This window comes from Astatotilapia calliptera, chromosome 17 (genome assembly GCF_964374335.1).
Source record: "Astatotilapia calliptera chromosome 17, fAstCal68.1, whole genome shotgun sequence".
NCBI lineage: Eukaryota > Metazoa > Chordata > Actinopteri > Cichliformes > Cichlidae > Astatotilapia > Astatotilapia calliptera.
In genome coordinates this window covers 30,891,026-30,904,661 of record NC_137438.1, presented here as the reverse complement: position 1 = coordinate 30,904,661, position 13,636 = coordinate 30,891,026, and the positions used below count along the sequence as shown (strand labels likewise).

The following is a 13,636-nucleotide window of genomic DNA, read 5'->3' as shown; positions in this document are numbered from 1 at the left end:
ATGGGATGGTTCAGGGTTGCCTGATCGGGCCTGACAGCTCAAGGCTCTGCCACACAATGTGCTTTTAGAAACTCTAGGGACTGCAAGTAAGACTGTACTAAAAGGTCTTTAAGATACGATGGGTCTGATCATTCAAGTCTTTGTATGTGAGGAGAAGGATTATAAATTTAATTCTGGATTTAATAGATTGCCAGTGAAGAGTAGTTAATACTGTAGAAATATAATCTCTCTTTGTAGTTCATGGTAGCACTCTCCCTGTGGCATTTTGGATCCAATCAGATATGCCACTGACTGTGAGACAGCAGGGAAGGAAAAGTGGGGCTAGAGGTGGGTTGCAAAGCAGCTCACAGATGCACAACATCTGTTGGCAGGCTAAAGAGACATTTATACTATGTCCTCAGAAGAGGCACAAATCATGCTTTGGTGTAATTTTGGCCGATTGTGTCCCTATAAATTTTTATAACCTCATGTGGGTGGCATGGCTGAAGACAGGGGTATATGACTCCGGCAGCTTTTACTGGCTTTTCAATGACATATCAGTGCAGAAGCTCAAAGATTCCCAGATCACGGTTCAATTTCGTTACCAGCACTACTGCAGAGATTTTGGACGAGTGGCAAAACCTACTATGCAGGCGAATACGAGTATAAATGCGCGTGAGTCGTGGGTGACATTATTATTTGGGCACAACATGACCAAAACCATGATTTATGTGAGGTTTACCAATAGCATGTGTAGAAGGGTAGCAGCTGAGCCATCCGCTGAAATCAGCTAGCACTGAGTTGAGATGATCTTCTGGGATTGCAACTGAGCTTGACCTGATGTCATGCTTGAACAAACGCTACGCTCGATTTAATCTGGTTAAAGCCCTGGCTTCATTATAACCTCTTCAATCATCCGATTTTGCTGTATTGATATTTCCAGATCACAGAAATTGCCTTTATAGTTCAATGTTACCATAACAAATAGAGCTGAAACCAAAAGTAACCAAATAATAAATGGCCTGTATTTGTATAGCGCTTTACTTAGTCCCTATGGACCCCAAAGTTTTACACTACATTCAGTCATTTACCCGTTCACACACACATTCACACACTGGTAATAGCAAGCTACATTGTAGCCACAGCTGCCCTGGGACGCACTGACAGAGGCGAGGCTGCCGGACACTGGCGCCACCAGACCCTCTCACCACCACCAGTAGACAATGGGTGAAGTGTCTTGCCCAAGGATACAACGACAAAAATTGTCGGAGCCGGGGCTCGAACCGGCAACCTTCCGATTACAAGATAAACTGCCAACTCTTGAGCCACAATCGCCCCATAAGCTAATTATAGGAGGAAGAAATTTCATCGGCTTATCAACAAGTAATTCTGTTTTTATTTCTAACCAAACAGAATTACCCATTGTACTCAGCTGACTGACTGAATCAGCGAACAGAAAAAGAGACACCGGAGATTACAGGGCTGAAGGGCTGCAGGTGGGACTCCTGGACAAAATCTTTACAGAGTAAATCTGTCTTCAAGCTCTGCTTTTTCTCTTTGACTCTTTCCATAATTCCGTAATTTCTCCTCTTCTTCTGTTTTATCTGCCCCCCCATCTCAGAGAGCTACATGTGGTTAAGACTCAGGTGTCTAGTTTATTGAGAAATATTTATCAAGGGCCAGTAATGACAGGAATGTAGTACAGTGCAACTATTTCTATAGCATCTTATTTTACTTTTTATTCATGCACATGTATTTCCCTTCATTTTTCCACATCCCGACGTTCTTTTTCATCACCTACTTTTAAGTCCGGTCTTTCTTTCTCTCCTGTCACATCGACACCCATCAGTCTTTCTCTACATTTCATCTGCAATCTTAAGCCCAATTTGTCTGTGCTATTCATCTCTCCTTTCACCACTCACCCCCCTGCTTCCACGCTGATCTATCCTCCATTCTCGTGATTTCCTCCCTCTGACTCGCTACATTTTATACATCTTTACTCAATCCACTCTTCCTGATCTATTCTTCACTATCCACCCCCGTCTTTTTTTAAATCTACGGCAGCATACAGATTGCCAGGCGAAGCATTTTCACAGCCAGCTGGCACAGAAACTCTTACTGGAAACATTTTTCTTTTCTGTGCAGTGAATGGAAATCTAACACAGGAAACAATTGACGACGTCAGATTCTATTGGATTTGAACTCATTTGAGCTTATGAGGACAATCTTAGTGCCAGCTCGGCGTAATGAAATTAAAACTTAAATCTAGGTGTAATAACATTAAGTGCTGAGGAATGATTACAACATAAGTTTTGAATCAGTCAGCACAGAAGCTAAAGTCCAAAGGATTTCTCTTAGTTTGATGTTTTACCTTTAATTCAAACTGTGCTTTGTTCTCTATTTAGTGATCTCTCAATTCATAAATGTATTTTATTGATGATTCAGAAAAACATTTCCACCGCAGTGAGGGAAGAGACCTCGGCTCTGGTGGCACCATCCATTTACACATTAACCTGAAGGCCTGATTTACTGCCATGTTCATGAAGTGGAAAATACACTCAAGTGCCAGTTTGTGTTTCTATCTATCCAACTTTGCTGCTCAGGGCAAAAGAGAAAAGGAAAAATGACAGAAGAAACACGAAAGAAAGACTATCTTCTCTGTTTCTCCTCTGTGTTTATCTCCTCTATTCCTCCACCTGAAGGGAAAATGTCACCCAGGTGTGTCGGGAACTGTGCACAACTGCCTGTTTGAATTACCCTCTTACTTATCCAGCCTCATTCACACTTTCACAGATTCATTTCTCCAAAAATAAACAGAAAACAGCACCTATGGCTTCAAGTTAGACCAATATGCAATACATGCAATGCGTAGACAACTTTAAATGAATTGTAAGAAGAGGAATGCCAACAAATTCATATATTATGATGGGAGAAAAACACTTTCTGCCTCTCTACAGTGACACTCACACACACACACACACACACACACACACACACACACACACACACACACACACACACACACACAGAGTTTTATTTCCCATCAGCACCTTAACTATGAAGCTAAATAACTGAAAAGAATGAAAACAGTGCAGCAGTACAAAAGCGATTGGCAGCCAAAACAAAAGGACACGCATGGGTGAGCGTGCATGCACACTCCCACAATCCCACAAACATCACAACACTGACATGTGCCTTCCAATTCTTTAAAATCCACAAATTTTTGCATGCAAGTAGAGACATATGCACAAAATAAAAATAGTAAGTACAGAGTACGTAGACGTTCTCTGCAAGATATGCACCTGCAAGTCTGTGTCTATGTGCGTGATTTGTATACACGCTTAACCCATATGCAAATACAAATACACAACAATACACATTTTGTGCCCCCGCAGACACACAAATACAGACACACACACACATGTGCACACAAAAGCCCAATTGTACTGGCGTGCACATAAGCCTGCCAACAAGGACACAGATTCCCTCATGGTACTCTCTTTCACATCCAGCAAACAAACACAACAAAAGATGCATACATTCAAATGACAATGCACACAAACACACCCCGCATAAATATAGAGAGCACAGCACATACATGCACGCACACATTTACATAATCACAACCACTCCTGACACATGCATGAGGCTGCTATCAGAAAACAAGCAGGTCGAAAACTCCTATTTCATACAGACACACTGTCGCTCTCTCTCTCTGAGTGTCTTTCACACACATTCTCACACATGTTGCTTCTGACGTCACATGACTCGCCGCGAGTACAGTACATGACAGATTGCATCTAGCAGCTCCAGAAATGGGCAGACAGAGCGGTCATTGTTCAGACGGGGTGATTCAACGCTGGGACAAACTGCGTAGAACAGGCAGTAAGACTCCTATACTTAAAATGAGGAAAACCTGTTAACAATTACAACGTGTAGCACAACCTGCATATCGCATTACACTTTAATCTGATTATTTAGGTTGGATTGCAGACCAAATAGCAGCATGCTCTGTTTTTTTTTACTTCTTCTGTCGTGCACGGATTTATTTTTGGGAGAGAACACCAACAAATGGAAACTATGATGCTGAGTTGCTGGACGCCATAAATACTAACTGCTATTGTGAGTGTGTGAAGTCACATATTTTTTAAAGGAAACTGAAGGAAGCGTGACGGAGAGAGGAGATACAAAAAGATAAAACTGCTTTGTTTATGAAACAAATTAACAAAGAGAGGGAAAGGATGGGGAGAAAGTAGGGAAAGTGATGCTTCCCTTGTGCGTTCCAAACATTCCTTCATCATTTTTTTTCCCCCACCCTCCCCTCCTCCTGCACGAAACATTGTACTTACCTACTGTGATCAAAGGGGTGGAACAAATCGGGTGAGCGCACTCAAACACGCACACTCAAACACATTTTAGAAAGTGAAGCAAGGCCGTGCACTAAACGTGAGAAGTAAGACAGACAACACTGAACAGAGTGGACGTGTGTATGCAGATCAATAGATTTGTGAGACTATGGTGTGTCTATTCTTTTCCACGGGTGAAGAGTGAGAAGAGGAGTCCCATACTAGGAGTGAAATGGTGAGGCTATCAAAGAAGAGATGGAGAGGGAGTCGGCAATAAGCAGGCGGAGGAATAACTTGATAACAAGTAGAAGAAAATTAAACAATATAAAGCAAATGAGAGTACAGCAGGAGAATAATAATCTAAACCTCAGCATGGACATGACACAAAATGTGTCATGTCAGTGTGTGAATGTGTGTGTGAATGGGTGGATGACTGGATATGTAAAGCGCTTTGGGGTCCTTAGGGACTAGTAAAGCGCTATATAAATACAGGCCATTTACAAAAGCCTCTCATTTGATTCAACTGAGAACCTGGCAAATTTCCTGTATTTGCCCAAATTATTTGTTTTTGTTTTCATCTGAAAGACACATAAAACCTCTGTGAGTTTGTCAGAGCTCTGGAGCGACTAGGGATTGGTGTTGAGAACCCGTACTAAATTGGTACCTGTACCAGAACCAAGGTACAGATAGAAGCCAGGACAAACAAAGTTTTATCCCTCCTATAACATCGTTGACTTCCGGTTTTAGGCGAGTTTGTTTAACATTGCTGTGTGTTTCTCAATCGCTAGACAGGAAAACAGTCTTTGAAAGATTTACCTCATTACAGGAGAGTCATGCTGGTTTAAGCACTTTTTGCTGAGTAGCCATTGCTAGCTTAGCCACAGGTGCTAGGCATAATAGCAGGGTTTATGCTTAAGAACACAGGATAAGCATTTTGTTCTGGTATTGAACTGACTACCAAGAATCGTGTATTTCTACTGTTATTGGCATCTCGACAGCCCTAGTACCAAGAGCATCGGTATTCATATTATACTAATAAAATCCTAACTTCAACAATCTTTAAGAATGCCACACTAAACGAACCCCTTTAAGTCCATCATCACACAAAAAGCCTCAGTGAAGACTATTAAAAAGATTTTTGCTTATTTTTTTGTATTTTTGCTCTATTTTTTTCCAATCATAAGTCAATTTAATTTAAGAAAGCAGTAAAAACACTCATCGAATTAAATGAGATGTGAAGTTTTGCATGATTTAAGACTAAATAAAGTACACATGTTCAAAATATATATGTTCAAGCTATATTATTAATTGGATCTTGCCTCTATACATATGAGATCAAGGCTGCCTGTCTTCCTGGCTTTTACAATGAGACACTGAATGTACTTGTGAGGAAAGGAAAGACACAAGGAAGTCCGGAGAGAAAAAAAGAGGAAAAGATAAAGAAAGAAACTGGTGGAACAGAGGTAAAGATAGTAGGCTGAGCATGTAGGAGGAGGTGAATAAGTAAGGAGGAAAGGAGGGAAAGGAAAGACAGAGGGTGGAGAAGAGATGAGCATTCCTCAGCAGGGGCGTGAGCCACTGTGCATGTGTGTGCGTGCGTCTCCGAACTCACATATCCCAAAATTACTGGGAGGTAACTTAATTTGATTTCTAACACGAAGATGATGGCGAAGACAGAGAGCGGCAGGAGGGAGGGTGGAAAGAGAATGTGAAAGCTGACTTAGCATGTGATGACAGACATAGAAGAGAAGGAGAATGACTAAGAGGGGAGAAAAATGGGAGTGGGAGGAAAACAAAAAGCCAGAAAACACTGAAAGAATTAGACAGAAAAAGAGAAAGTGGCAGGACGGCGAGAGCAGGCAGTGAAACGGATTGTGTTAAATGGGTGTGATTTATCTGGAGGAAAGAATGGGAATGAAAGTGAAAGGAGAGGGGGGGTGAGCGTACAGAACATATTTTCCAATAAGAGAGATCATGCCTTGGCATGTGCATTCACTCACTGTTATGGCACAGCACAGTCACACACATGCACACGCACAAAGCAGTGTGTGCATGTGTGTGTGTGTGTGAAGGCAGCTGAGGATTAGTGTATGGCTGGCAGCTGGCCAGGTACATGATAGATTAATCAACTTATCATGTGCTCCTTTGTTTGATCTATTCTCACACACTGAACCACTTTGAATTAATGCGGACACGCAAAACACACATCTGAACTCAGCATATCAGGAGCCACGCAGACACCGCGCATGTTCCAACACCTGTGAAACTGGCTGCAATTTCTCTTACACTGATTTAATATTTGGTGATGTAATTTCACAACCTGAAATCCTTTCCCACTTTTTTTCCGCATTTAAACATCAAAGCCTGTCACACACACACACACAAACACACACGCATGCAGAGATCAGAGCAGGTGTTAAATTGCCAATGTGACAAACTAGTACATGGGCCAGTGACATGGTTGTATCAGCAAAAGTGGATGACACGATCAGTTCAGGTTTATGTGTAAAATGTTATAGGAACTGGTGACACCACTCTGACAGAAATGTGACATCATCTGTTAGCTCGCCAATCAAGCATAAAGCCTTGTCTTCACATTAAGTACGGCTGCAACGATCTTTAGAAGCTTTAGGTGTCTGCTGCCACCACCAAATCCTGGAATGACTCATTTACACTTAAAAACATCATAAGACACCGTTTAACTCCACCTAGACATACCATCACCTTCTTCCAACAAATACAACCCCAATTCCAAAACATTGGATTCTACATAAAATGTAAACAAACAACAGAATGCAACAATTTATAAATCTCATAACCCCTTAATCTGTTAATAATTGAACACAAAAACATATATAACCTGGAAAATGTACCATTATAAGGAACAAATAAGATCATCTTGAAGCAACGTTATTGAAGCAGCACATCTCAAAAAGTTTGTAACAGTCTGCAAACATCTGAAAACTGAGGAGACCAGGGGCCTGTTCTTCGTACCTCGCTAAGTAAGTTAGCTGGATTTGATTGTTGACGATTTCGCGTGATCCTGGATCGTTCGGTTCCCCGAAGCTCATCCGGGACTTGCTGTCGTAGCAACAGAGCCGTAAGCGTAAACCTGCTCGGGAGCAGGTTTACTTTATGTAAACAGGATTAGATCGCGGCCACGCAGGTATGTCCGCTTCATTTATACGAAAGCAACAGCGATATTCCACCACTGTTTCACCATAAATAAATAACATCAATGTAACTAAAGATAATGCAGCACTTGATCCTTTTATTGATGTCACACAGATACATACAGGTCATTTCCTAAAAAAGGGAAATGTACTATTAACATTCTATTACATGTATGTGATTATTACAGATGTAATTCATATTTCAGAGTAGTAATTGTAAATTACTTCGTGTAATCAAGATGGGAGACCACGGCTATAAAAGCGAAGGTGGATTTGGGAAGTCTGTCGCAGTCATGTCCTGTCCGTTTACGCGAGCAGCCCATTGCGGAAGGTGCAAGATTGATAAGGAGAGTCCTCAGAATTCAGCGTATATTGCGGGATAGACAGGATCCTTTAGCTCAGCGCGACAGTGTGCTCATTGAGAGATATTGATTTTCCCGTGAGGGTATTATTTACTTAACCAACTTGTTGACGAGGGGGTGCAGGACCACCACCTGTCTTCTTCTGCTCTGCCCTTTTCTTGGTTGCTGTTATGAACAAACAAACAGAGTATTCCAGGGTCTCTTTCCAAGAGACGAAAAGCAATATAAGTGATAAATATTACCATTCTGTAGAATATTCTTATATTGCACTTTTACTTGTTCCCATGTTCTAGTGGGTCCTGTTGGGGCTCTAATGTGAAAGGGGATATAATATAACATATTATAATATAATATAATGTAATATAATATTGGATAATATAGTGTGATATGAAATTACTTACGAGTTTAATTTGTCAGCAACTTTCTGCCAGCCCTCTCTCCTTGCTTTTGCAGCCTTTGCAGTGTTCCCTTGCGTTCTGATTAAACTCTGAAACTCCTGAAATCCCTCACTCAAGAGTTCTTGCTCTGCTGCCGAAAAATACCGAACGCGCTCCTTCGACATTTTCGCCGACCAATCAAAGGGTTGCCGATCAATGTTTCTACTATCGATGCGTAGCCCCTGTTACGACACCCAGTGATCTCACATTACTTCATCCAGCTGTACTAATCGTCAACAGCAGGTGTGTTCGGAGAACCGGATTAGCGAGCTCACGGTTAGCGCGATGATTTGGTCTTGGATGTGTCATTTGATCTTGGATGTAGTAAGCGACGTACGAAGAATGGGCTCCAGGTGCTGGACAGAGTTGCTGGACATTTGGGAATGTTGTCCTATTCTTGATTCTAGCTGCTCAACAGTCCTTCGTCTTCTTTAACCTGTGTTTCGTTTCATGATAGGCCAAATGTTTTCATCTGGTGAAAGGTCTGGGATGAAGGCAGGCCAGTTCAGCACTCGGACTCTTCTACTACAAAGCCATATCGTTGTATTGGATACAGTACGCAGTTTAGCGTTGTCTTACTGAAATTTGCAAGGATTTCAGTTAAAAGACATCATCTGGATGGCACATGTTGCTCTAAAATGTGTATATTCTCTTCAGCACCCATAGCCCCCCATACCATTAGAGAAACGAGTGCTATAACGCTGACAACATTCAAATCTATTTCCAATTGTCTAATGACCTGCCAGCTTCATTGAATCGTTTGTCTGACTGCTTGAAAGAGGTTACAGAGCGGCTGTCAGCCCTTTCTCTCATTTTAAATGAGAAGAAAACTGAGATTATGGTGTTTGATAGTCACACTCCACGAGACCAGCTAGCTGCCCGATTTGGTCCCTTTGCTGGCTTTCTTACAGATACTGTAAGTAATCTAAGTGTTTGTCTGGATAGTTCATTTAAGCTGGATAAACAGGTTTCCTCAGTGGTTAAATCTGGCTTCTTCCAATTGCGCCAAATTTCAAAGGTCAAACACTTAATATCTGATCTTGAAAAAGTGATACAGGCCTTTGTGAATTCCAGATTCGATTATTGTAACTCGCTCTACTCTGGACTCCAACTTGCTCACCTCCAAAGATTACAGCTCGTTCAGAATACTGCAGCTCGTCTCCTAACCGGAACTAGAAAGTTTGTCTCTATTACTCCAGTGCTCTCTGACTTACATTGGCTGCCTATTACATTTCGTATTGATTTTAAAGTTCTGTTGCTTACTTTCAAATGCCTAAACAACCTTGCCTCTGACTATCTCACCGACCTCCTCAGTCTCTATACTCCCAGCCGTTCTTTACGATCTTCCGGTCAGTTACTTCTGGCCCAGCCCAGGCACTGCCTGAAGACTAGGAGTGATCGTGCTTTTGCCTCTATAGCACCAAACCTCTGGAATAGTCTTCCTGCTACCATTTGTGCCTCTGACTCCATTCAATCCTTGAAAAGCTTGAAAACTTGGCTTTTCCAACTAATTCTCACCGCTCATTAATTGCTGTATCGCTACTCATTTCTCTGGATAATCATGATCTCTCCCTATCTCTACTTACTAATGCTGTTTGTTTGTGTTCTCTACTTTCTCTATTTTACCTTGTTTTAATGACTTACTGTTTAGTGTAATCATTTACTGTTATTTTTACTGTGAAGCACTTTGGTGTACCCCCTGGCTTTAAACGTGATATATAAATAAAATTGTATCGTATAAGAAGCCAGATGGTGTCGCTCCTTTTTACCTCATAGGATGCAATGTCCATTTTTTCCTAAATGTATTTCACATTTTGATTTGTCTGACCACTTTGCCTCAGTCCATTTTAAATGAGCTTTGACCCAGAGAGCAGTGTTTCCGTCACATCCACACTTGGCTGCTACTTTGTTTGCATGACCTATATTTGTAGATGGCACGGTGAACTATGTTCACTTACGGTGATTTCTAAAAGTCTTCCTGACCCTGTGCAGTGGTCTCCCCATCAGAATCATGGCTGTTATTTCATCCAGTGCTATCTGAGGGCCTGAATGCCACAGGCATACAAAATTAAGTATTGTCCTCCGTCCCTGCGCACAGAGATTTCTCTAGATTTTCAATTATTCATAGTCGTGGCAATTCTAAGATGAGGAACATTATTCTGAAATTACAGATGCATTTTATTCCAGATAATTGCATTCTATCTATTGCCATTTAACATAATTAGTTTCAAAATGTTCTTACCGCTGCTTCTTTTGCCATATTTTTTTTTGTTCCATCTCTCATATCTTTGACACATGTTGCTCCCATCGAATTAAAATCAGCTGACAGCTTCTGTTATAAGATTTGAAAATCATTCCATTCTGTTTTTATTTTTTATTTACATATTTTTATTTTTTTTACACTGGGCTTGGACATGCAAGTCTATAAATGCACTGAATTGGACAAGAGTATCAAGATAAATAAACAACAAAAGAAAAAAAAATCAATTTTGCATTATTTGTCCTATTTATTTTCACTACTCTGTTTTCAGTTCAGTTTAGAGTCATTGCTTAGCGTTGTCATTTATGCTTGTGCTAGTTTCTCCTTTCCCTTTGAGTTCACCTCCTCTTCCTGTGGAGTAAAGCCGACAGAGATAGGTAAAGTAAAAATATTAAGTGAGTTGACAACAACACATTGTGTTCCCTTAAGTGCAACAAACGCTTCCAAAGCTTAAGAAAGTGAGAGAGCGAGAAAGGGAGAAGGCAACAGGGGAAACTGCGTCTTCGTATCTTCTCAGTTAGTCACGTTGTGAAGTACCTCTAAACTGCTGGCCCTTTGCTGCTAGCATCTTCCATGCTGTGTTACTTAGTGTGAGTGACTGCAAGTGCACATGTCTGCGTGTCATCACTTGTGTAATATTTCAGCCTGCTGCATCGCTTTCTTATCCAGATGGCTTCAGCAACAACAGACAGCTGGGAGTCCCCAACCAAGCAGCCTATTTCATCTGTTTACTCATCTTTGCTGATGCCTTGCAGCAGCAAGACAAATCCACCAGAACAGTCCAGAAAAATTATCAGGATATCATTTCTTTAGCATTTTTGCATTTAAAAAATGGGGCTAAATTGAGAGGAAGAGCTATGCCAGAGCTAGTTGAGGCTAAAAGCTGTCTAAAGCAACAGCTATAAAGACTTTCTACAAATCCAGGATGAGCTGAAATGATGGGGGAAATAACTGAAGTCTAAACAGGATATTAAAGTTGACATACTGCTCTGTCCATGTCTTAATTTGTTCTTCAGCTGAGCAGTGAGCTAAGACAGTCCAGGGATATAAACAATGAATCACTGTATTAGATTTTGCAACACAGAAACACACAGAGACATAAACAAGCACACACAGACGCACACATCATTTCCCTACCTGTGTCTCTTCCTGTACGACTCTGTACTGTTCCTTCCAGACAGCCATCTTTGTGGCCTCATCCTTCCTCAGCGCTCTCTCTTTCTTCAGCTCTGGACTCCAGAACGTCTTAATGGAGTTCATAGAAGAACTCAACTTGGACTCTTTGGCCTCTAGCTGTTGGAATACAAAATCAAGCACAGTGACTTCATGTTAATAAATGTGTTTATTTGTTTGCATAAGTAAATTCTCCTTATAGCTATAATCTTACAACAGCAATTCCCACAGGAGGTCACAATGAAACAAACAGAAGATATCATATGTTGCATTATAAATGAATTTATCTTCATAGCCGTGGGTGTACGAGTACAAGTGTTCTTACGTCTCTGCGCAGCAGTTCGTTCTCCCTCAGCACTTCTCTCAACTGAGTCTGAAGGTCTGACATTGCACCTTCTCTCACCTGAGAACACACACACACACAAACAGTATTAGTCCACTATGTTTTTCACCATTAATGTTAAAAGTTTCTGCTCATCCGCATCATTTTCATTTTTTCTGTTTGAAGCTGCCACTGCTCGCAGTTTGTGAAGTGATCTTGGACGACAACACTGAACATGAAGCACTCTGTGCAAAAGCAACAGCTGACGCTGAAATTCCACACAAATCTGAAAAAACAAACATGCGCAGCCATTTGGGAGAGTTACTGCCTTTAAAGTCTAACAAGGCAAATAATTAATCGCTAGAAGATCAGAACAGGGTATTCGAGATATACACCCATCAGCCCCTTCATTAGGTGCATGTGTTTAACTGCTTGTATATCTAATCAGCCAATCATATGGCAGCGACTTTGCATTTAGGTATGTGGACATGCTTTGTATCAATGGTTCAGGATGATGGTGATGGTGTAATAGTATGGAACATATTTCCTTGCCAGGGGTTGGGCCCCATAGTTCACAATGTGCACAGCCGATTTGAGCACTGTTGCTGACGATATCCATCCCTTTATGACCAAAGTGTACCCATCTCCTGATGAGGACACTGTTTCCAGCAGGATATCACACCATGTTACAAAGCTAAAATCACTTCAAACAGATTCTTGAACATGACAATTAGTTCACTGCACTCAGATGGCTTCCACAGTCACCAGATTTCAATTCAATATAGCACAGTCTGGTAGAACAGGTGCATCGTGGATGTACACCTGATCGATCTGCAGCAACTGTGTGATGCCATCACATCAGTATAGACCAAAATTTCTGAAGAATAGTTTTAGCACTTTGTTGAATCTATGCCATGAAGAGTTAAGGCAATTATGAAGGAAATACCTAGTGCTGGCGAGGTGTACCTAATACAGAGGCCACTGAGTGTATTTTAGCAGGTCATGAATAACTGCTTAAATTCCCTTCATATACTACATAAAACATTTCACCAGGAATGAGAAAATGTTTAAAATATCAATGTTTCATTCATGATACCACCAGAACGACTCTATTAAGAATTAAACAGAACTCAGATTCATTTTTAACAAACAGACTCTGCTTTGGCTTTGAAAAACTTATTTGAGGTTTCTAGGCTGTGCGCAGAGCCAGTTTTGCAAGTGCAAAAGTAGACCAGGTTAAGGAAAACATGCGTGTGAAATGCAGAATAGAAAACCCTGTAACAGTAATTACAGCTGAAGAGATAAATTTTATTTTTGCTGCTTTTTTAAAGAAATAAGAAACAAGTGGAGGAGGCGAGCTAACTCTTCAGAGATGAGCTAGCAGGTTATGACTAATAGTGCAGAGGGAGTAGGACGGCAGACCTTAGTCTATTTAAACACACTGTGTGAATGCCCACACTTTTGTTGTTTCATTTGGTGTAGGGCGGACTTAAGAGGAAAAATTAACCATTCAACTCAAAAATCCCACATGCTGCATCTAGACCACGGGTGTTAAACATGAGGCACAGGGCCATAATTGATCAG

The 13,636-nt window shown here is 41.0% G+C and overlaps 1 protein-coding gene across 16 annotated transcripts in view; it reads right to left on the bottom strand.

The window, feature by feature from the left end:
• Positions 1-13,636, bottom strand: part of LOC113008901 (ELKS/Rab6-interacting/CAST family member 1-like) — a 209,969-nt gene that overhangs the window by 185,226 nt on the left and 11,107 nt on the right. For all 16 annotated transcript variants that reach the window (XR_013902734.1, XR_013902735.1, XR_013902736.1 and 13 more), the window contains exons 3-4: positions 12,056-12,133; positions 11,695-11,850 (exon numbers count right to left, since the gene is read on the bottom strand). Coding sequence is in view for 11 of the 16 variants with exons in the window: in XM_026146816.2 (XP_026002601.2) it covers positions 11,695-11,850; positions 12,056-12,133 (234 nt within the window). In the remaining 5 variants the exon portion in view is untranslated. The remainder of the gene's footprint in view (positions 1-11,694; positions 11,851-12,055; positions 12,134-13,636) is intronic.